At 40.9% G+C, this 24,508-nt stretch overlaps 1 protein-coding gene across 1 annotated transcript in view; it reads right to left on the reverse strand.

Moving 5' to 3' along the window:
- Positions 1-907: 907 nt before the first annotated feature.
- Positions 908-24,508, reverse strand: part of fgd4a (FYVE, RhoGEF and PH domain containing 4a) — a 64,814-nt gene continuing 41,213 nt past the window's right edge. The window contains exons 3-18 of the mRNA XM_054777884.1: positions 20,710-20,862; positions 20,070-20,262; positions 16,341-16,749; positions 10,887-10,976; positions 10,640-10,785; positions 10,416-10,572; positions 10,203-10,341; positions 8,810-8,868; positions 8,583-8,729; positions 8,283-8,455; positions 5,812-5,842; positions 5,645-5,725; positions 5,435-5,560; positions 3,887-4,024; positions 2,552-2,692; positions 908-2,485 (exon numbers count right to left, since the gene is read on the reverse strand). Of these exons, the coding sequence (XP_054633859.1) occupies positions 2,222-2,485; positions 2,552-2,692; positions 3,887-4,024; positions 5,435-5,560; positions 5,645-5,725; positions 5,812-5,842; positions 8,283-8,455; positions 8,583-8,729; positions 8,810-8,868; positions 10,203-10,341; positions 10,416-10,572; positions 10,640-10,785; positions 10,887-10,976; positions 16,341-16,749; positions 20,070-20,262; positions 20,710-20,862 (2,447 nt within the window). The 3' untranslated portion in view covers positions 908-2,221. The remainder of the gene's footprint in view (positions 2,486-2,551; positions 2,693-3,886; positions 4,025-5,434; positions 5,561-5,644; positions 5,726-5,811; positions 5,843-8,282; positions 8,456-8,582; positions 8,730-8,809; positions 8,869-10,202; positions 10,342-10,415; positions 10,573-10,639; positions 10,786-10,886; positions 10,977-16,340; positions 16,750-20,069; positions 20,263-20,709; positions 20,863-24,508) is intronic.

The raw sequence follows: 24,508 nt of genomic DNA on the forward strand, positions 1-24,508 counted from the left end.
AAAAAAAGTGCCGTTTAAGGGCACACGGAATGCCGTTTGCGTCTGAAGGAGAGGCTGAAACGGTAAAATACTTGGCCATTTCCACCTGAAAACGTTGCCGTGTGCATGTCACTACTCAATACGTACCCGGAACGCAATCGGTTCAACTGGGTTCTACTCATGTGCAGAACGCCTCTACGTCCGGTCGGCCCATTTTTCGGCTGACATGTTAGGCATCCTACGCCATCCATCGATTTTTTTAAATAACATTTTTATTGAAGTCCTATTTATCTATGTACGTTAAACATAACCGGATATGACGTTTACGTCTGCGCTACGTGCATTGTGTACATTCTTACATAGCTCAGTCTTGGTGGATGTCATAAGACAATAGAAACATCCGCATGCTAACGAAGTATTTTAACAGTCACTTATAAAATAACCTCCCAATATATTACATAAACGAAGTATGGTTATTGACCATTTATGTTCATACATTTAAAAAAGTACCACAGCACGTGACGTCGCAGAAGCAGCGTTGTAAAAAATTAAGGAGGAAGTGACGTGACCTGCGCGCGGCATTGCGTTCTGTGTACGTATTGCGTAGTGACAGTGGACACCCCATGCACAGTCTTTTCCCCCTAAATTCAATTCAATTGAAACAGATGCAAGAATATTTCCATCCGGGACGCGGGGTGGGGTGGTGGAAACACCCGACTTCCTACTGTGGAGCAACCATGTTATTTTACTGGCTGTCTTTTACTTTACCGCTTTTATTTTGAAGGCCTAACATTACCGGCAACAGGATCAGGTGTGCTGCAGAGCAGACCGGATGCTGTGCTCGATTTTCACATATCACACTGGTAAAATGCCGTCGTTTAATATTTAATATAAAACATTGGGTTATTTTGTTTGAAGGCGACTCCTTCAAAAGGGACAGTTGGCCGGTTAGAACAGTGACAAAAACAGGTGTCATTACAACAAAGTACCAAGGCATAGACAAAAAGACAAAGTGTATCCACATAAATAATATTTAATGCCATTTTACACTTTAAGATTGTAAAGTGCGTAGCTTTTCAAACCTTTGTGGAGGCAAGGAGAGGACACAAATGTTGGCTATACATTCAGAAACTTTGTGCTCTTATGTTTTATTTCAATAGAATACTGGAGGGGGCAAAAAAAAAAAACATGTAGGCACGTACACCCCCCCCCCCGATGACTGGTCACTGTCTCACTGCAGACAGTGTGGATTGAAAAAAAAAACACTTTGACAGATTTGTGCTACTTCCAACAGCTCATGCTCATCATCTTCTATAAATTACTTTAAATAATACAGTTACTTACAGCATTAATAATAATAATACAAATCACATTTACAATTCTTGCACCAGCTTGTTAAGATGTCACTGTGCACTTTGGCCTACGACAGTCATTATCGATTGTTCCCCAGTCAGTTAATTGTCACCAATTAACGAAAAAGGAGTAACATATGCCTGGCACCTGAAAATGGCTTTATTATATTTAGATACAGCTTTACTGTATTGGCCGGAATATAAGACGGTATCCCCCCCCGCCGATGCTGTTAAGCATGTTTTTAAGATTGGAGGTCGTCTCACGTTGGGGTCACTACTGCGTCTGCAGTCTCCATAAAGTTTAATGAGAAAGTGGCCAAAACTGTGAAATCCATTGTTGTTGTTGTTGTTGTTGTTTATTTTTAAAATTTATACCCTTTTTAAAATGTTCTTTTCATTATAAAACCACAAAATGTGGGCTGGGAGATGTAAAAACGTCCGATTCAATGAATTATTCTGGAGTGTATGATGACTGTATCATAAATTGAAGTAACAGTCAGTTTGGACACACCTTCTCATTCAATAACATGGGGAAGTGTGCCCAAACCTTTGATTGGTCCTCCACAGCGGGAGCCACCAAGACAGCTGTGAAAAGAAAAAAAGAGGCAATACTGTACATAAATTCTATCAAACAAGGTGAAAAAAAACTTAAAGAAATAGACATTTCTACTGTACAGGTAGACTGAGTAGTTGGGAAGACGGTGCAGTACAAGTTCACAGGCTTTAGAGGGCGCTGTCCATTCCTGTGTGGTCTCTAGTGTTTGTCTCCAACTTGAGTCCTCCAGCCTGCATGATAAAAAGCGTAAAAGGCAGCTTATCCAGCACTCGTTCTGGTCCAGCTCGAAAGGAGGAAGCGGTCAACCCAATGCGGGTTTGCAAGTACGGTGTCCTTATGAGCTGTCCGAGGCCGCTTCCTGCATGTCCGCCACGCTGCCGCCGCCGCCGCCGTTGGTATGAGAGCACTCGGGCACCTCCCCCGTCACGGCCACACGGATCACCTTGAGCCAACGCTGCTTGAGCTCCTCGCTTTCGGCAGCAAAGTTGTGCACGGACTTGGACTGGCTGAGACGGAAGCTGGCCTGGGGTTCGGCGGGCCGGATGCTGTCCTCCACCGAGTAGCCCAGCAGAGGGATGCTGCTCTGGGCCTTCACGTCCTGCACATCACATCACTCAGTTAGACATCCGCATTCACATCTTGCCATGCTCTTGTGGGCGTTTACCTGAGGAGCTCCGTAGAGGTAGAGCACTAAGCACTCCTTCTCAGGGATGACACACCACACCTTCTGCCAGGGTTTGTTCTTCTCACAATACTGCAGGAAGCCGCACATGATGCTGCTGCCTGTGAACTGACCCGCCTCGATCTGCACCAGAGACATTCAAGTACAAAGTAGGATTAACCAATGTGGATGCCCTATTATGCAAACTGGATTTTTTGTGTCGGGATGGAAAAACCTCTGTCGTCATGGACATGATATCACCTCTGACCCTACGCTTCATAGAGAAAAGATTTCTATTTTGAAAAAAGCAGGCTTCACTACACATATTAAAATACAGCATCTTAACTCATTCAATCCCAGCCATTTTTCAAAAGACAGTACCGGCAGTTTTAGATGATTTTGACGGATCTTTCAAGGCACACAGAATATTGTGTTGTACGGCGATATAAACATGGAACCTACCAAAAGAAAGATTAGACTTCCGTCTTTCATCAGAAAAAAGTCTGTTTCTACCTTTTTCCGTTCTTTAGTAATCAGCAGTAGAACATAGGCAAGTTTCAGGAAAATATCAGTTCCTGACTAAAAAAAGAAGAAAACCAGCTTTTTGTGAAACGACACATTTCAAGCATAACTTGCACTTTAACACAAACGTTTTTATGCTTTTGTGACACCTCAGATATCAAAACAAATACAACCACAACATAAGACAAAAAGGGGTTGTTTTACATCAAAATAACAATTTATGTACAAATGTAACACCATGAACTATTCACAATTTTCACATTTGGAACTGAACGATGTGTGTGCGTGTATGCGTTAAAAATTCCCGACAATGCACGCTACACTCCACGCTCTCTCACTTCCTCCTTCCTGTCGTGTGTATTTTTTCCGTCCACATGATCTCTGCCGAGCTCTCATCAAATGCGCTTCTGCCATCCAGTGGCCGTTTTTTATGGCTTAAAATTGCTCTGAAGCCAAATGCATTAACGGGGAGTGGCGTCATCACCTCTTTTAGCCTCTCGCATAAAAAAAGGTAAAAGACGTATAAATATGTTATTGAGATGTGGCGTTGGGGTTTATAAAAAGTATACTGTCACTACGTCTTTGGTACTGAATGAGCTAAAATCGTCTTAGCTTAAATGTTAACATGGACCATTTATTATCAGGCAAATCAAGTGTAAATGCATTATTTATGTGTTGTTATACCTCATCCTTATTGTTTTTTAACTAGGGATGCTCCGATCACTCGGCCACCGGTCGAATCGGAGCATCCCCATTTTTAACCGCATGGTTCATTTGTCACGAAACCGAAAACGTCCCATTGATGTCTCTGCTCACCTCCAGGATGCCCTTCTTCTTGCCCTCAGCGATGGCCTCTCCTGTCAGGATGGAGAAACAATCCTTGCATACTTTGTTCACTCTGTTGCCATCGTACTCCAGCGCCACCTTGTTGTCGGAGCATTTCCAGCAGACCACCTGAACGAGAAGGACACGCGTAAGGAAGACGGACACCACTTTCTCATGGCACGTGTTGCTGGGCAGGTATTTGATGTTTCACAGGAGAAAGCATATTTGGCCTTTGTGTTTTCCAACCATTTATATGCAAAACAATTCTCATTCATATGGACCTACATGCTGCACGCAAGTGATGCATTGTAATATGCATGCCAGGCCAGTAGTTGGCAGTGTCACTTAGTAAAGAAACACTAAACTGCTTGTCTTCCTGGATGAAAACGGCTATTAGCCAATACTGTCTGTGATTATGAATGAAGTGGTAGTAAGTCAACATGTAGCATGAAAAGGGAAAATACACACATTTTTATGTAATAAATAAAATCATTAATAACAATACATAGCAATAAAATACATTCAATTATTGCTATTATTATCATCATCATCATTATATAATTAAGAAGCAAACACAACAAGAGAAAAAAATGAAAAATGCAATAAAAGCAACAATAAATAATAATAAATGAAGCAATAAACCCCCATTGGACAAAAGCAGTAATGCTGTAAAAAGTAAACTAATTAAACACTAGAACACTAGCACGGTACAGCACTGTGTTCGGCTGCTGATACCATTTTTTATATTTAGCAGTCACATTTATCCTTTAAAAAAATAAATAAAAAGGGACAGATCAGGGCTGGGGTGTCCAAAGTGCAGCCTGGGGGCCATTTGTGGCCGGTGGCTGTTTTTTTTGTTTTTATTGGCCAGTGCTGCATTATAAAGCTATAATTGTAAACTCAACATTAATTTAAGTAAAAAAAAATTAAGTTGTTATCTAAAAAGAAAATGTCATAATATTATGAGAATAAGGCCTTACAAATAATGTCATTTTAGTAGCATAATGTTGAAATGTGAAAGAAAGAGTACTGTTTTTTTTAAAGTCGTAATATTAGGAAAAACAAACAACAAAGAATAATTGTCATTTTTGGAAAATGAGGTTGTGGAAAAAGTTCCAAAGTCAAAATATGACAGGAATATAGTCCTAATTATGAGAAGAACATTTTCAAGAAGAAAGTTGAAATAGTTGAGAAACTGAAAAGAAAACAACAGCAGAATTAGAAAAAAACAGCTGTCATTTTAGAAAGAGAATAACATCAAAATACGGAGAGAAATAAGTCGTATTCTAATAAGAAATGTTTCAATTTGACGAGAATAAACTTGGAATATTACGAGGAAAAAGAATGTCATTACAGTAGCATTTATAGTGCAGTTTAAATATTACAGAAAAAAAGACGTTTGTTTTTTTTTAAAGTCAGAATATTATGAGAAACAAAACAAATTAAAGTTGTAATTTTTGGAAAATTAGGCTGAGTAAAAAGTGACAATATTGTGGGAATAAAGTCATAACATTAGGAGAAGAAAATGCGTCCGCTTACGTAGCCACAAGCCCTGCAGTGGTGTCTCCGTCGCGTGAGAGCGTTGAACGGTTCTTTACATTTCATGCACATCGTCACTTCGTTGTCGCGGATCCAGCGAGGAGCGCGTTTCCCCAGCTCAGCGTTCTAAGCGCAAAAGGAGACAAAGACGCACACTGAGCACGTTGCCACTAACAAGCGGACAGATGGCCCAGAATATCTGCTGCTCACCGACACCTCCTCCACGTCCTTCGATGCGTTCTTGAACGACTCATTCTTCTGCTGGAAGATCTCGATGGTCTCTCGGAAAGCCTGGATGATCCAAAATAAGATGAGTGACTTGGCATCATGAAATACAGATGGTTTGAGTGGTGGTGATGATGATGTCACTCCAGTACCTTGATCCAGCCCGCCTTGTCCTGCTCGGAGCTGCAAGATAAAAATAAAACCTGAATTTCCTGCAGCAACACCAAATTAGACCAACGTAGTCATTAGCTGAGCACATAAAGTTGTTTTAGGCATTTATAGCATCTAAAAAAGAACAATGGCGTTGCTCATTTCGATGACCTTCCGCTTGGAAGTCAGACGACAGCGTTTGGAGTCACAATGACATACAATTACATCATGCGATTCCTCTTTTTTTTGTAATAGTCGTACAATTTATAGAGCTACAACTTATGATTTTATTATTTTGTATTTTTGGTCAAAAAATAATCTTATTTTCTAGTTTTAAGTATAATTCATAAATAGGTGGGAACAGAAATAAAATGCACAGTATACATATACCACCGTTTAGGACGTGTTTATGTCTTTATGCTTCACTGATAATGTTTTGTCGGCCAACGTTGAGATTTCGGACATTCGGCGGTCCCTGTTCGCACGTGAGACGCAAAAGTTTGTTTGGCTACGGGGAGCACTTGCTTCGACAGCGCATCCGGCCTCAAAACTTGCAGTGAGTTGATCACAAATTCATATATTATTAGCCTGCTAGCCTCCAGACCAGGGGTGTCCAAAGTCCAAAGGGGTGTCCCGTGGCACATTCTAAAAATAAAATTGAATAGGAAAACTAAAAAAAAAAAGGTAAAAAACAGTAAAAATTGAGAAATCTCTTGTCCCCGCACTCCTCCCTCTGTTTTATTTTCTCTTCTTTTCTTTTCTATCCCCTCCTGCTCCGGCCTCCGGTTTGCGTAACAACAAAACATCAAATAATCAAATAAAAATCTATATAACTGGGGAAGAATATCTTACACTTTTCCCTGGAAGAGCAAATCAGTTTAGCATGTAAAGGCAATTAGACCAATTAACGACACCATCTGCCCCCGGCTGGACAGGACAAAAAAAAAACAAAAAAACATGGAAAAGCAAGGAAAAGGCTGTAATTTTAGGAGAATAACATCATAAAATTGAGGAAAAATAACATCAGTTTAGTTGCATAAAGTTGAAATATTAAAGAAAAAATTTTAAAGTAGTAATATTATGAGAAACAAAAAACAACAAATGAAGTTGTAATTTTTAGAAAATTTTGTTGCTGACAAAATGACAATGTTATGAGAATAAAGTCAGAATATGATGTTAATAAAGTCATAATTACGACAAGAACATTTACAAGAAAGTTGAAGTGAATGAAAAACACTGGTATTCCAACAAGAATCAAAGTCATTGTATACATTTATTATATAGTGTTATTTTTTAACCATTCCAGGGTGTACCCCGCCTCTTGCCCAAACTCAGCTGGGATAGGCTTCAGCATACCTCCGCGACCCTGATTGCACAACATTGTCATGTAGACCTACAAAGTACACTTGGAAGAACAAGAGGTGAATAAATGTATTGCAACTGATGTGAAACTGATGAGGGGTAGGATTAAATAAGCTTTGCTTCTTCCTACTCCTTTTTGGACATGCAAAATTGTGAATTGTACTATGTGATGTGCTACTGTTTGACTCATGCATGTTCAGGATGAATTAAAACCACGAACCATGAACCCTAGTGAGTATATAAAAAAATTATCTAAAAACAATCTAAAAAAAAATCCATCTCCTATGGAGATGAATAGATGGATGGATGTTATTTTTTAAAAGTTGAAATATTATGAGAAACAAAGCAAAATCACATCATAAGTTCTGGAAAATGAGGTTGGGGAAAAAGTTTGAATATTATGGGAGTAAAGTGACAAAATATTACGCCTTAATAATATGCAATAATAACATGCATAATAAAAAAGAATATGCAGAAAAATCATATGCAAAAACTGTCATAATATCCTGAACAGAACATTTACGAAGATTATTTAAGATAAAAGTTGAAATATTTGAGGGAAAAAAAACAGCAAAAAAGAGCTTTTTCACCTACATCACAAAGCTGAGGTGCACTTTTTTCTTGAACTACATAGAACTTCTCAGCATATCTACAAGGGGTGTCACATGATCTGGCGAGAGACAGGAAGGAGGTTCGCTCTACGCATTGGTTTAAGCACCTTGCCGCATTTGTTCCATAGAACAACAGCACGAACGGAGTGAGCCCTTTTGTCAGTCATACAGTCTCTTTCTCTCGGTGGGTGGAGGCGGGGCCTCTACCATACACACAGGATGCAGAAAAGTGTAAGATAGAAATGATATCAGTAGATTGCAATCTATTTTTGCCATTCTACTTACTTTAAATCTTACATTTGCAGTGTGACTCCCATTCCATCTGTTCATGGATCATCGTACATTATGATTCATTAGCAGCGAGTACCTAAACATCTTACACTTCAAATTCATTTGATAATATTTCGGGCTTAAACTTGGATGGTGTCGCGAGTGAACAATGGCAATTGAAGAGAGAACCTGATGGTCACAGGTGAGTATTATTCCTGTATGAAATGTACCTGGCTTGTAGCTCTAGTGTCCTCTCCTTCCCTGAAACCTGGAAGGTGTGAGGGTAGTCCTCATTGGTGGTTTCCAGGACTTTCATGCCGTCGATGCCGATCCGCGTCCTGACCGTGTACTTGGGTCCACCGAGGCTGAATTTGGGAACGCAGTACAACAGCATGTTGTTGAACTGTCAGCAAAAGAAAACATGGCGGCACTTATTACGGAAAGCAACACCAGAGAGAGAATGTTTGCATCATCCAAGCAGGATGAGCAAAGTGTGGCCTCAGCACGTTTCCCTGCAGTGTTGGTCTCACCAAGAAGAGGTATCTCTCCATGGCCGAGGTGTTCCTGGCTGCCAGCTTCAGGATGTGACCCTCTTTGATGAACTCGTTCGAAGGATGAACGATGTCCTCCTCCTCGCCAAGCATCTCGTAAATCTCCATCAGCTTCTTTAGGTTCTCCTAAACGAGGACACAACGCTTTGCTTTGGGATGCGTGGCTGATAGTCGTTGAAGAAGATGTTTTCATCAGGGGCACTTACAGATTTACGTATGGCGCTGTTGGAGTGAGTCGCTGCCGTGGCGATAATTTCTAAAGATTCTAGAAGATACAAAAGCAATTTAGGAATACAGCAAACTTCATTAGAATACTTCAGTACTAGTAGTATTTTTAAATTATTATGATTATGATGGATCTGAAAACAAAAATGATAAATGTCATGTAAATAAATAAATGTCTTAATTTTATGATATATATATTCTTGCCTAATCTAATGTCATGTCATGTCTATCAGTCACTAAAACGTACTGTAGCTCCGATAACAAAAATATGATTTACACTTATCCCTCGTTTATCGCGGTTAGTTGGTTCCAGACCCGACCGCCATAACTGAATTTCCGCGAGGTAAGATTCAATATTGATAAACAGAATATTTTCGCAGTTAGAGCATAGAAAACCTGTTTATGACTTTCTAAATACGATTTTAAACATTATTAGAGCCCTCTAGACATGAAATAACACCCCTATAGTCACTTTTACACTCATATTACCCAATATTGTAGACATAATCAGATAAAATAAGGCATTTAAGACCTAAATAAGACGCATGCTTGCGTGTGTTTCAGTAAATGTCTTCCGGACATGTGGACAGGAAGTGACATCAGGGATTCAGAGTTGAGTTTTAGCTGGAGTACAGTAGCCTGTTTTACTATTATGATGATGATGATGATGATGATTATTATTATTGTTATGTTATTATTGTGAGATAAATAATTAGCCTGTCATTGGCGATCAAGTCTGGTGTGTGTTACTAGTGACCCCTAGTGGCCAGTGTAGACTCTACAAATCTTGTTTTGCCTTAAACATTTAGCATTTGTGCTTGAGTTAATTTTGAACATTTTTATGCTTGAAAATGCTTAATTTAGGCCATGAATAAGTAACATTTGTTTAAACATGCATTTTTTTGATGAATAATAGGACGTATTCATCCACGCAACAGTGATTATTTATTAGTCAATTTTTTAAAAATGGCAATAGAGTGAGACGTTCGAACCACAAAGTGGCGAGGGACCACTGAACAGGTTTAATACATTCTTCTTGAATGTGTATATATATATATATATATATATATATATATATATATATATATATATATATATATATACATACTTATATACATGCATTATAATACTGATGCACTGTAATACTATACTTAATATAAAATGCAGTCTATTTATTTATGCCTATTTTTGGTAGGTTTTGGATGTAATGATGTATTTATGTACCGTCTGTATGCCTGATTTGATTTACATTTCGGTTGCCAAATACGGCCCCTTGGCCAATACAGTGTTAAAGGCCATCCATGTGTTAATGTCATGATAAGTAAGTGCAGCATCGCCTCTGATCTTGACACGCACGTGAAAGTGACAACTTACTTTCGGAGTCTCGCCGATCGGGGTCGTCTTGTGGAAGTTTCTTCAGGTAGTCTTTGAGGAGCATCTCATAGCGAGGGACTCTCTGCACGGGCTCCAGCATGTGATGTTGAAGTGTAAGGCTGCCACAAACGTCTTGACTCTGCACCGAAATATCCACATTTACAATCATTGTACGTTTTGCTGTGGCGGGAGACCCGTCTTTGATCACAACACCTGTATCTCCTGAATGATGGCCTTGAATTGAGGAGAACGGTCGCTCCACTGTTTCAACAGCTCCATGGCCTTGTCGAAATTCTTCACGTACTCCGCGTACATCTTGAGGAAGGGTGTGAGCTTCTGCAGGATGTCTCCAATGCGAGGTGTGGATGCCCTGCAGGGAGGGAGAAAGGAGGCTGAGTACTTCAAGGAGACTGTAAGACGTTGGGTCACCAGCTCACCATTCTCCCATCCGTTTCTCCAAGTCTGGCAGCAAAAACTGGCTGTGAAAAGTGTTGATGGAGGAGATGTTGGAGAAGATGTTTTTCACCACATCCACAGGGAATGTTCCTTTGTTGGCCTCCTCCATGAGCTTGGCACAAAATACCTGGAGAGCGGAGTACACGTAATCACGTCTCTATGCTCATGGTGGCCGCCACGGTGACGCACTGAATGTTATTTTGTCTGCTGAGAATCTCCTCATCTCACCTGATCCAGCAAGTTCAGTCGAGCCACGTAAGCCTTCTCCGTCTGCAAGAGCTCGCTGGCGATCTTGAACAGCTTCTGTTCATTTGTCTCCTGCAGGAAAGACATGTATATGACATGTATTTTCTCGCAGGCAATTCATACCGTCATTTGCAGCATTTCTTGAAATGCTGCCTTTTCAATTGTATTAAAGAGCAGCATTTCTTTTGCGCTGACTTTCTGTGAGCGTACACCATTTTGCGCTGTTAGGTTTGTATTTACTTTGCCCACCAAACGTCTCAGTTAGTGTTGGCTGACGGGACGAAGGCTCTGCAGCTCCATGTATATATATATTTTCTTTCCCCCCCAGATGGGAAAAGTGGGTGGGGTGTACTGTATATGTTTGAGGTGGGCCAGTTTGTTTTGTTGCCTATGTTTATGTTGCTACTGCTTTTGAATACATTTTGCGTACTGGCTCATTCACGTTGATGGGCTCACCTTGCTCAATATTAACTCATTCAATACCAAAGACGTAGTTATACGTTTTTTTAAACCCAAACGCTCACTCCCAAAGACGTATTTATTTATACGTTTTTTTATGCTCAAGGCAAAAAGAGGTGATGACATGCAAAATAAAAGAGGTAACTTTTCAAGCAGTTTTAAGCCATAAAAACGGCCACAAGGTGGAAAAGTGTGTTGGATAAGAGCTCGGCATGGATCTTTTGCATGTATTAACACGCTCAAAGCAAGGAGGAAGTGAGATAGCGTGGAGGAGTGTAGCGTGCAGAAGGTTATGCACTGTAGGGAAATTTTAACGCATGCACACACACACACACACACACACACACACACACACACACACAGTTTATTTTCAAATGTGAAAATTGTAAATAGACCCGTGGCCCCAGTGAGGATAAGCGGCATAGAAAATGGATGCATGGATGGAAAATTGTAAATAGTTGGTGTTATATTTGTAAATAAATTATTGTTTTGATGTAAAACAACCCTTTTTGGTGTTTATGTTGTGGTGAATTTTTTTTACATATTTGAGCTGTCACAAAAGAAAAAAAAATTGTGTCAAAGTGAAAGTTATGCTTGAAATGCGTCTACTTATAAATCTTTAAATGTCTTTTGAAATGTACTGTATCTGGAATTTCCCCTTGTGGGCATATCTTATCTTATCTTATCTTATCTTATCTTTTCACATAAAGCTGTTTTCATCCTTTTTTGTTGGGAACTGATATTTTCCTGAAACTTACCTATGTTCTACTGCTGATTACTGAAGAACGGAAAAAGGTAGAAAGCAACTTTTTTTTCTGATGACAGACGGGAGTCTAATCTTTCTTTTGATAGGTTCCATGTTTATAAAGCCATAGAACACAATATCCTGTGTGCCTTGAAAGAGCTGTCAAGATCGTCTAAAATGGCGGTAATGAAGGGATTGAATTTAGAAAAATGGCTGGGATTGAATGAGTTAATATTCCCACACAGGAGCTGTGGCATCTGGCTTTGCAAGCACTTTGTTTTCTTCTAACTTCTATGACGTTGCCTTGCATCCTCATGCGAAGCTCCATTCTTTTGCTGTGTGCGGCCCGCATATAAATACTGTTGAGTTTGAGATGATTGTGTATGGCCGATATCATCTCATTATTACAACAGTGCAATTGTGAAAGAGATTCTGTTATCAAGTCAAATCCAAAAGCGAGTAATAATGATTCCAACATATGACAGCACGTCACAGCACTTCCCAGATGACATGTAAGTATGCCCCTTCGTGGAACTGGGTAGCATTGGGATGACTTCAGAGCAATCTGACTGGACAGCGCAAAAGAATTACGAAATGGCACCGGTTATTCAAACGATGAAGCACTTAAAAAAAAAAAATGACAGCAGCTATAGTTGGAATAACTGATTGTATTTATTGAGACATAAACAGATTTTGTATTCATTGTGCTAAATCAAACTCTAATATAGTGTATGTCAACAGACGTGCGTGGCACTCGGGTGCATTGTTGACACGAGCGTACTGGAGCTCAGCTGGGATCTCAGCGGGAATTGAAGACGTAGGAGTTGGGGAAATGGTAGACAAGCATTGTAAGACATATTAGTTGCTGACGTGACACAGGACTACTAAGGCAACAAACGCTTTCTCATCTGCATCTGACAGTACATCTTTAAAGCATGCAAAACATAATTGACTTTTTAATTAGGGTCCATGTCCGTGTGCCCATTATTATTATTATCATTATTATTATTATTATTATTATTATTATTATTATTATTATTATTATCTAAATGAGATACCTGATTAGAAATCAGACACGTATACTGTGTAAGATTCCACTGTAAGCGCCGTGCAAGTGTGTCCAGGCAAAGCATGAGCGATGCCTCTCATTATTTATGATGCAGTGCAAACTGTGACATTACAAACAATGCTGACTCAGTGGCACAGACAGTCAGAGATTCAGATACAGCTACGGGATTGGATTGTGACAATGCATACGCACATACTTTGGCCATCTCCACACCTCCTCCACCACTGAAAGTCCGAGTGATGCGCATAATTTATAGCGGAAGGTTAACCTGCTTAGAGTGTTCTGATTGGAAACCCGATAACTGAAGCAAAGTGAGTCATCGATCCAATGATTGGGTTGGATGAGCTTGTAACATGCAAGTGTTCAAGGTACAGGTGCATGTTTAGTCAATGGTCAGGTCAGCTGAGACGCAAGCTCGTGGCTCCACCTCCTCTGGCTGGCGACATGGACGCGGACCTGAGCTATTTATAATCTGTAGACAACAACATAATCCTGAGGCTCCCACGGGCTAACTCGGCTGCTTAAGCATTCGACATCTGCTGGGCCTTTGCAAAAAATAACTCGTCTCAGTGAACACTTTCACACGGTGCAAAGGGATTGCTTTTATATGCATTGTACCGTACAGTGGAACCCGTTCACGTCATCGCCCCTCCGGCTAGCTGACGTCGACGTAAGCGAACTGTAACAGAAGCTAGCCAATGCTTGCACATTCTGTCGTGCCATGGTTGTCCTCCTTTTGTGCATGTTTTATTTTGATACTTCTGTTTTCATATATTTTATACTAACAGAGCTGTTAGTATAATTTTGCTGGATGTCTTGACTACAATGACGATAAAGCTTTCGTACAAGCGCAAATCTTTCTTCCAGTGGATAACAATCTAAAAATAAATAAATAAAACGATGCATTTTCTTACTTGCTGTGGTAAAGCTGCCAGGCTTTGATTGTGATGCTTACTTTGCACTGAACAGGAAGTCACTGTGTGCGTATTTTAATGCTTTTCGTTGAGTACTTCAGCCTCTCTTAGCAGTCGCACGCATCTTCCGAAGGGAACTGCAAATTGTAGTTTTTGCATGGCGATCTCAGGCTTGCTATGATATGCTGTGATGTGTTACATGTGTAAAAGTACTGCAAGTTACCCAGCATGCCTTGCGACGGGAATATATGGGTGCTTTTGTGGCATGGGTGTTGTGTGCCGTGTGTGTTGACGTGTTTTCTTGTTTGGGTCGCTTTTTTGTACTACAGATGGCATCTGACTACTTTGGTGACTCCAGCGTGCCACAATAGCACTGCAAGTCAAGTTGCCGGCTACAGTTTCCATATTAAAGGTTTAAAAAAAAAAGGAATTTGGAAGGCGGGCATGATGTGGCTTGCGGGCCTCAGTTTGCCCATCCCTGGCCTAATGTGTCTGGTACACTTTAAGTACAGTTGTGTATTTCACAAAACATTTCATTTAATTATTAATTAAATAAACCATTAATTCGCAGAAATTCACAATTTAATAGTTAATGTAGGTATTTATTTATTTATTTATTTGAAATATTTTGGAGTAGCAGGGTGATTTACAATAAAGCTAAGCTCATATCCAACACCAGAAAAAACAGAGGACAAAATCATATAAAATATGTGAAAATGGTACTTATAAAAACAATAAAATACAATAAAAAAAAGAAAATAAGTAAAATAAGAAAACCATTAAAATGAATGATTCATTCAGAGATGCAGATTTTTTTTACTCCGAGCACAAGCAGAAAATTTAGGGGCGCACACTCGGCAAAGTAAACGTTCACATGTCCTCTCATGTTCACTGTATTACTGATAAATACTATTAACTCCAACACCGCCCTCTTCTCACACACATCAGCCTGCCTTCTTCTTCTGTGGTGTTTGTCTCCTTTCTTCCTCTTTAGGAGTTCGTGTCGGTTGGCAAACTACCTCATTTGTGCGTTACTGGGTTGAAGTGTGGAGCAGAAGTTTGTCAGCAACAAAAAAATACTCAATAATAATAAAATAAAACCAGCAAATTAACTGGTAGGGTCGCCAACTTCTGCAAAAGGGAGACCTTGTTGGCAGGACCAACCAACCTGCCTGTTATGGGGTTTTGCCTTTCTTTGTGTATTTTGATGCCTGTTGTAATAATTCTAATTGTAGTTTTTTTTTTTTGTTAAAATTTACAAAGCACATCCCCACTCTTACAGTGTGCTCCTTTTCTTTATGCTATTTTGTGCTCATTTGTCATTAAATACAGGCATAATGTCTGAATTGAAGAGTTATAAAAATACAAAGAACTGCTCAAAATCAGAGCGGCGAGAGCAAGAGCAGCGAGCAAGGTTGTTAAGTGATACTTAAATACGTAAGTTAGCACCGCCAGAGACAGAAGAACGCGAGAGCCAGGCAAAATGTGTAAACAAAGATGGTAGAAAAGTGGATCTGATGTGATTGAAACGTGAGCGATCACACACGCTGGCATCGATAGGCTTACACCGTGACAAGCTGTCGTCAATCGACTTCATTTTCACAGTCATAAGGGACAAAGTGCATCCCTTGTCAACAGGTGTACTTTTATCTGGTCGCACATGCGTATTTTAGTAGCAGTCTGGAACCCTTTAATGATTAAGAAATAGCAAAGAATGAAAACTTTATTCACAATTCACACATGGCTCCGTTTCAGACAAACATAACCTCAAATGAGTGAAGTATCAAAAGCATCTATATATTCATTTGAGAAACCATGTTAGAGCATGAAGAGGTGGTATTGGAAGTATCGATGTTTCAGTATCGACCCGCACATCAGCAGTGTACATGACACTAGAGCTACGACAATTAATCCATCATTAATTGATATCTCATTAATAATTCTTTTATTTAAAAATGTAAATATCCTCTGATTTCAGCCTCTCAAATGTGATTTTCATTGATAACATCTCATCTCAGAGAGCGGAGCTATTATCAAAACAAGACACTCACACGCAACAGCTTTGACTCTGGAGAACAGCGATGGACGTTTTTGCCTCTTTTCTGATACGTTCCAGACCAAACTTATTGATTTGTTCCGTCTACGGCCAACAGATTAGCCGATTAATGCAAACAACAAGCTTCAGATTATTCAACTAAGAAAAGAATTGTTGGACACAATGAAGAATCAAGCAACCGTCTTGCACTTACCTTCTGTTCTGTTCCGGCCTCATCGTGTGCGTGTTCCTGTTCTGTGCTCGTCCCGATCTCCTCATTCTCTTGGGAGCTCTCTGAACCAGTTCTGTGCACGTGCGGACTCGAGTCCTCACCTCTCCTGTCTGCGCTCCCCATATCTCCATTGACTATCCGCCCGTTTTCACCGTTACACGCCTGTGTCTCCTCTTTCTTGTCCTGCTCCATCTGCGTTAGCACCCCGTTAGCCGTGGGTGAGCGTGCATCCTGCGGGTTGGATGCCACAGAGTCCAGTTCTACTGCGGAGTGGTTCTCCTGGACCTTGGCGGGCTCCGTCAGCCTGTGGGAGGTCCGGTGTGCGGGGCTGCAGTTGGCCGATTTGCCACTCTGTTTGAGAGGCGAGCTAGCTCTCTTGTTGTCTGTGTTGCTGCGAGAACAGAGGAAACGGCGAAAAGGTGAAAACACACACAAAAAAGGAGAAGGTTAAGAGGAGAGTCGGTGCAGGAGCCGCTCGAGCCGGCACGTTGATCAGGAAGTGGGGGAAGAGCAAGCGGAGAGCTTTTGCATGTGAGTGTGAGAGTTAAAAATAAAACTGCACTGACTTCCACACTTCTATCTGTCCTGTGAGGCACAGGAGGTGTGTGTGTGTGTGTGTGCATGGAGGTGCAGTAATGAGGAGGACAGGAGCAAGGGATGTAACCTGCTCACTCCCCAGAGGTAGAAACTGGCCTACTTCAACACACACCTGTGATACAAAATAATTTATGGCCCTCCACTTTGTAAACGTGAATGGAACGAAACTAACTCTTTGCCAAATATATATTGACCCCCCCCACACACACACACACAGCTGTTCCACATCCTGCAGGCACAGCAGCTGAGTAACCTCCTGTATATTTCTTAGCATTTGTATTTAACATCTCTCCCTGCAAAGACACAATTCTTGCAGATATCAAGCCAGCACACAAGCGTTATCTTTTATCTTTCAGGCTTTGTCTTTGCACAGCATGTCCGGTAGAAACAGGAAGCATGTACAAATAGAGGAAGAACAACACACTGGTGCAACACGGCTGGTCCCTGGTGGCGTTTTCACATGAAACATCAGCATCCTTGCCTCTCAGCCAGCCAGCAAGAGATATCGAATCCTCCACTTTGGAGCGTACAAGCAGTTTTTTTCTTTATACAGATAGAGCCCAGCAAGCGTTACATGAGGTACGCCAGCTCGCCGGTTCGTCGCCTCGTCGGCCATGTGGCCGTCTCGAAGCCTTTAAGTTCCATGTGAACCAGATTAAGACATTAGAAGGCTAATTCTGTTCGCTCTCTCTCGCGTTCCCGGGGCTCCAGAGGGCTAATCCCAGCAGCCCTGCATCGGCCCCAGTGAAGAAACACACAGCAGTCGCTCTGATTAACCTCATTTCCACACTTGAAGTTGTAAGACGCCTGAAAGAAATTGGAGTAAAAGCGCTTCTGTACAGTAGATCTCCTGGGTTCTTCTACAAAAGGTCAGGAGGCCGTTCCAGTCCCTCTACTTGAATCACCAAAAAAAAAAAAAAGACATTTTTCCCAGAAGTAATGTGACAATGTTTCCTACCAACTACATGATGGTTTAGATGAAGTAAAGAAAAGATGAGAGTAGAGATGTTGAATGATTCATACCTCCTCTGCCTGGTTTTCATGTCCCAACACTGACTGCGCTCCCACACCTGAATGAGGCGCTTGGTGTGTCCTACTCTGCTGCTCAAATCTGCTTTCATCCCCTCGACAGTGACTGACCCGTAAAGGTGCGCGCTAATCTCTCCTGCTTCTTGTCTGGGGCCCTCGTCTGAACTACTGTCGTCGGGTCGGTCAGAGCACTTTGATCGGAGGACTTCTGCTTTTCATGTTCTTGTAGGAAACGTTGGGAAAGACGACGCTTTTCCGTTTCTGCCATTTCAAGGCGTCAGATGACGGCAGCAGGTGTGTAGCGGCGGTATTACGTACATTGAGAAATAAAGTGTGAGAACATTGTGTGACGGCATCGCACAACAGCGCTTGTATTGAGTTATATTGACTATTCTCATTCTCAGGGCAGTGAATCGAAGAAAGACTAGATAGGACAGCTCTAGACCTGGACTGTCATTAGCTTTAGACTTGTGGCACACAATCACAGCAGTGGAGTCGCACATTCTTCACAACATTCCAAAGCTTCTCACTGACTGTGGAAGCCAATCATGCGTGATCATGATGGCTCATTCCGCCTGAAACCCTGAGCCAATCGATTGTGGCCTTGTTATATTGGAATACACATTTTTTTAAAAGTTGGAAAAGCCTCCTTGTTCATTTTTTGGTAAACCGTGAGGTGATCACAGCGGGGGTGTCTTGTGTCGAGTCTCAAGTAAAGAAGTCTCAAGTCTTGACAGGACAGGTCGATGTAAGTTTGAAGTCATAGGCTTGAAATGATCACGTCCTTACAAGTCACGAGCACAGCGTCTCCCAAATGAAATGCCATTTTAACAATGCAACAATTACGTTGGACTATTAGACGTCAATGAGGCTGATTCTGTGAGCAAATTTGATTGCCTTGGGGATACATTTTGTAAAATAAAATAATAAAAAATGAAATGTACGTGAAGCTATTTGAACGGGAGAGCGATGGGTTTCCTGGCGAAAACGGATCAGGGGGCGCCAGGCGTGTCCAAACTTCCATGGAGGGCCGTAGATAAAAACTGAAGAATGGCAGGGCCACTGATACATTTTGTACATGAAACATGCTACAACCAACTGAATGTTGGTCAATATATGCTAAGCTCTCCCTCGTTTATCAATGTTAATTGGTTCCAGACCAGACTGTGATGAGTGAATTTCCATGAAGTAGGATTCAATATATTAATACATTTTATATTTTTGTAGTTAGAGCATAGAAAACCTGGTTATGACCTTTTAAATACAATTTTTAGAGCCCTCTAGACATGAAATAACACCCCTATAGCCACCTTTATACTCATATTACCTAATATAGTAGACATAATAAGCGACAATAAGACATAATAACTCACACGTAAGCACTGGGAAAGTTCCATGTTGCTGTAGTATCTCAAATGTAATATAGGTCGCTTGCCGTTAAAAAAAAACATCGACGTCAGCCAATCATCCATCCCCACTACGACGTTTGTCGCTTGATTGACATGTAAGCAGCCAGTCTGAAATGCGTCTGGCGTACATAGACGTACGCTCCTGCACTGCTACACCACATTGCACAACTACGCAGGCTACCAGATCTCCATTTTCATTTCACTTAGTTGGTCTGCCTTTTGCAAACTTTTATTTGTAATGTTAGTCACAGTTATATCTTGTGAGATGATGTGCTTGAAGAGAACTTTACCGTGCCAATGTCTACTTGTCGTACGTTGGTTGGTTTTTATACTTTGACGTTTAAAAAAAACAGAAAGCTTAATGAACAAAAACATATTTTCCAGTCTCATGTTGATTGGTTGATTGAGGTGCATTTAAAATAATCTTTCAAAGGCACACTTATTATGTTCGAAAAACGTCTATTAGTGCTGAATTGTGATGGACTATGAGTTAACTATGGACAAAACGTGATTCATCGCAATTCAATATTTTAATGGATTTCCAGCCCCAACAATATCAAGTGCAGATGCAGTCTGTCACTGCTTGATGACTTCTGTGATGTTGTGTTGTGGAAGAGCACAGACGCTCAGGGAAGCAAAGCCACACAGCAGAAGAGAGGAAAAGGCTCCTTCCTACCTGTTCTCCTCAAATCGGCTGATGAGGTCTGACACTTTGGAGTGTTTGACTCTGACCCTCTCCCGGTTTGCTGCCCCCCTTCCTCCTCCACCTCCCTCCTCCATCCCTGGTCTAAACTGTGGTTTCTGGATGTGAGCCAGAGGGGATGAGAGCTCTGTCACCGGGCTCTGAAGGTGTGCTGGTTTGGGAGGCACTAAAGACAAAATAAAAATGGATTCTACTCAGATGCATGCCAGCATATTTCTAAAAGGGGCTGAAACCACTGCAGTGCAAACTGAGGCCTGAAGGAGGCAGTGCGTGCCCTGTGACGTCCACACGCAGCGTGTGAAGGATACCCAACAGAACGAGGCTGCTCTGAGTATCATGTTTGCCAGCGAAACATCGATTAACTGCAGTCTCTCGTCTGTCTTATCTGCGTTGAATGATTTACCCGAGCAAATACAAGAGGAACGGAGTTCAACGTTCAACTCGATTCCCTTTTTCTTACCTTCACTTTGCTGATTGCTAAACAATTCATTTTCAGGTGCGACTGACTTATGAAGGTATGATTAATGGTATGATTAAAATGTAATGAGGGATGTAATGACACAGAAAAAGGTCCTTTTTGACCCGTCGGTAACTGCACGGCCATCATGTGTACCTGGTGGCTTGGACTGCGACAGCGGCCTCTTGCTAGAACCTCTTCCATTGACACCCGCCCGGCTCCTCTCGCTGCTCACACTTGTTGCTCGACTCAGACACGCGTGCACACTGGAGGAGTTACTGTGCTTGCACGACGAGCTACTTCCAACAGCTGAAAGACAAGTAGAAAGAGAAGAGAAGCATGCCCGTTACCATGGTTACATACACTCATGTCAGTGTGTTATGCGATACATTCCATTTTATGGCTTTACTGTGTTTGATATGTTTTGGTTTCCTTTTGGTAGCTACAAATGAAGGAAGTGGGGTTTTTGATTTTGGCTATAATTGGGGTGTAATGCTTCACATGGATGTATTGAACCGTTTTGGTTCTGTGTGTTGGCTTCGGTCCACTTGCGTACCGTTTCAGTTCAATTTTATGCTATTTTTCTCATTACATTTATTACCAGAGTGATGTAAGCGCTTCACGCGGAACTAAAGTCCTGGGCAAGTTTCCGCCTCTGAGTGTCGGACATTACTGACTGAGGGGGAAGAACGCTAGTAGCTCGCAGGCGTGACAAATGGCATCCTGGCAAATGCAAGCCAGAAGCCTGAGCTGGAAGACCCTCCCATCTCACGACCGTCTCCTGTTTCGGAACACTTTGGCTTCCCTGTTAAAATGACAGATGGACAAAGGCAAGTGGATAAATCCAAAGTTGTGTGTCGACATTGTTCCACGGATAACGGGTATGCTGCAGGAAACACGTCTAACATGTTAGCACACTTAGAGCGGCATCACCCGGCAGTGAATGTTACATCTACAAGAAAGAAAACCAGCTTAGTGCAAACACTGATAACTTCAGCATAGAAACAACCTCCAGCAAGCAACTCTGACCGGACCAAAGCAGGATCACATGCTAGTGGAGTTTTTATAGCCACGAGGTTACGTCCATATTGGTTATGATCAAGAAAACCATGGAAGTTGCTCGATATCAGCTTTTGAATTCAACTCTTATGAGCTATGTTTGTTAGCATCATGATATTTGTCCAAACAAATACCAGGCATTACAAGGGTGGTCTAATCACTTTATCCATGACTGTATATGATTCAAGTTCTTCAACCTCTCTACGAAATACCATCACGTCCTCACTTTAGCCAGAAAGTCATACCAGCACTTTATGAAAAAGCTAAAAGTGATGTCGTCAACGAGCTATCACATGTCGGCTTTTTCACTTACGACACATGGTTGGACTACTTAAGTATTTAAGAGCTATTTAAATGTAACCACAATGTTTAAACTATTGTTTAAATACAACAGTTTATTTTATTATTATTTTTCTATTTAAAATAAACTCAGTCCAATTTATTTGAAATATCACCCAAATGGCTTTTTATTTTTTTTTTAATAAAAGCATTTTAAGTCATTTTTTCTGCCTTTTTTGTACGAAAAATCAACCAAACCGAGCACTGAAACGCCATTTTAGTGTACCGTTACACCGCTAATTACAGTGCCACACACGCAGTAGCACAGCACAAAGCACCCGATCGCCGTTCTTCATCCCAAAGCTGTTAGATGGGTTTGAGGCTACGTTATTTTCCTCGTAATATTATGACATTATTCTTGTGAAATTACAACTTTTTCTTGTTAGAGTACAACTTTTTTCTCTTAATATTTTGACTTTATTCTTGCAAAACTACTGCTGATTTTTCAATATTTGCTGTTGTTTTTTTTGTTGAATGATATATATTTAATATGCCGCGTGCCGCAAATGGCCAACGTCTAATTGATGCTTATAATTATTTAGTTGCTTCGACCTTTAAGTGGTATGGAACCATAGTGAAACAGTCCAACGAAGGTCAGTATGTGCTAAGCTATCTGAACAAAACATCCACAGCTTTATGTTATAAGTGACAAAGCAAACTGCCGTAACATCTAATATCTCTATCTCATTACTAATGAATTTATATTACTCTTTGACTATGTCGAGGGCCAATAAAAAAACGAGCCGTGGGCCAAAAACAGCCCCCGGCTCACACAACGGGCACCCCGGTCTATATTGTGTGTGATATGTGTAAGAAGGTAAAAAGAGTATCTTTATGGGTGCTTCCATGACAATGAAATTCTCCTTGAAGAGGAATTCTAAGCCGCAGTCGATGATGGCTTAGACCAGACAGATCGTCATAGTTAATTGTCCAGGTGACGATCAGCACCAATGGGGCTCCGTCCAAGCAGATGGCATCACTGTTTATTTAGATAGAGTACAGTGGGGTAATGGAGCGACACACACAGACCGGCAGTGTTAACTGTGGCCTTGATCTATTGCTCTCCCTAGCACTCGCCCACACGCACACAAACACGAACACACAGTAAGCGCATGCAGACACCTTATACGGTACCGATCCGTCAGCTATAAGGTGTCATGGTCACTTGAAGGGTAGCACTGATGCATGGGGCCCACTCTAAAACAACCAATACACCTTTATGCTTGGCTTTGCTTGTTTGGATAAACACAATGTGCTGGCCTATTTCTAGAAGCTGCATCTTAAAGCCTAAAGCATTCAGACCACAGAATGTCAGACAACTATCATTTGGGTCAGTCCTATCACCGAAGCCCGCATCTTCTCTGTGCGGAACTCGGTTCTCGTGTGGACAAGGACGTCCAGCCATATAATCATTGAGAGGATGTCTTATATTGTGCATCTATTTACATATCTACCCGACACTGAAGCACACGCTTGTGTTTAATTAGCGCTGGTTTGAGGCTAATTCCTGTGGCGCTCTTACACCTCAGTAGACGTTATGTGCTTCCTGACACACTGTACTCTTTATTCAACTACGTTTTCATCACACATGCTGGACACAAAGTCAATGAACTACAGTCTTGTGTATTTGAAGTATCAACTTTTCCCTTTTTTTCCAAATATTTCAACTTTCTTTTCAAATAATGTTTGTACATTTTCTTCTGATGCTTATATGACTTATATGACTTATTGCAACCTTTTTCCTCTGAATATTTTGACAAAATTTCAGCTCTTTTTCCATTTCTGCAGTTTCTTTCCCAACTGATTCAACTTTCTTTTTGTAGGTTTTCTCCTCACAGTGAAGTGAACTTGTTACCATAATATTCTGACTTTATTCTCATACGAGATTTTTTTCCGAAACCTGTTTTTCCAAAAATGCTTTTTAAAATAATAATTACGACTTAAAGAATTCTCTCTCATTGTTTTCTTTTGTATCATGTTTTGTCTTTAAATAGTTCAACTTTATGCTTCTAAACATTACATGCCATGTCTTTTCCTCAGAATTTTAGGAATTTATTCTCATAAAGATGGCAACTCCCCCCCCCCCCCCCCCCCCCGTAAGATGACAACTTTTTTCTTGTAATATTCTGACTTTCTTCTCCTACTATCATGACTTTTCCGCAAAACTTTCCAAAATTTCCTTTGTTAACTTCCGCCAAGGAGGTTGTTTGTTGGTTTGTGTTCAAAATAACAAAATAAACTAAATAAGTTCTGAATGAATTTGGATGAACTTTTCAGGAACTGTCGGAAACTGACTACATTTTCGGTGGACGATCCGGATCACCGTCTTTAAAGGATTCTTTAGCATTGTGAGATAGGCCCATTTTCGGCATTTGTGCATATAATAAATCCACAAAAAATGGTCAGAGCACTTGGAGAAAAAATACAGGACAGGTTTCCAACAGGTTCTACAAAATATCAAAGACTGATCCAGATGATGGAATCATTCCAGATACTATGATCCAGAATATGAAAAAATAGGGGATCTATGGAATTTTCATCATAGGAATACAACAAA

Source organism: Dunckerocampus dactyliophorus, chromosome 5 (assembly GCF_027744805.1).
Source record: "Dunckerocampus dactyliophorus isolate RoL2022-P2 chromosome 5, RoL_Ddac_1.1, whole genome shotgun sequence".
Taxonomy (NCBI): domain Eukaryota; kingdom Metazoa; phylum Chordata; class Actinopteri; order Syngnathiformes; family Syngnathidae; genus Dunckerocampus; species Dunckerocampus dactyliophorus.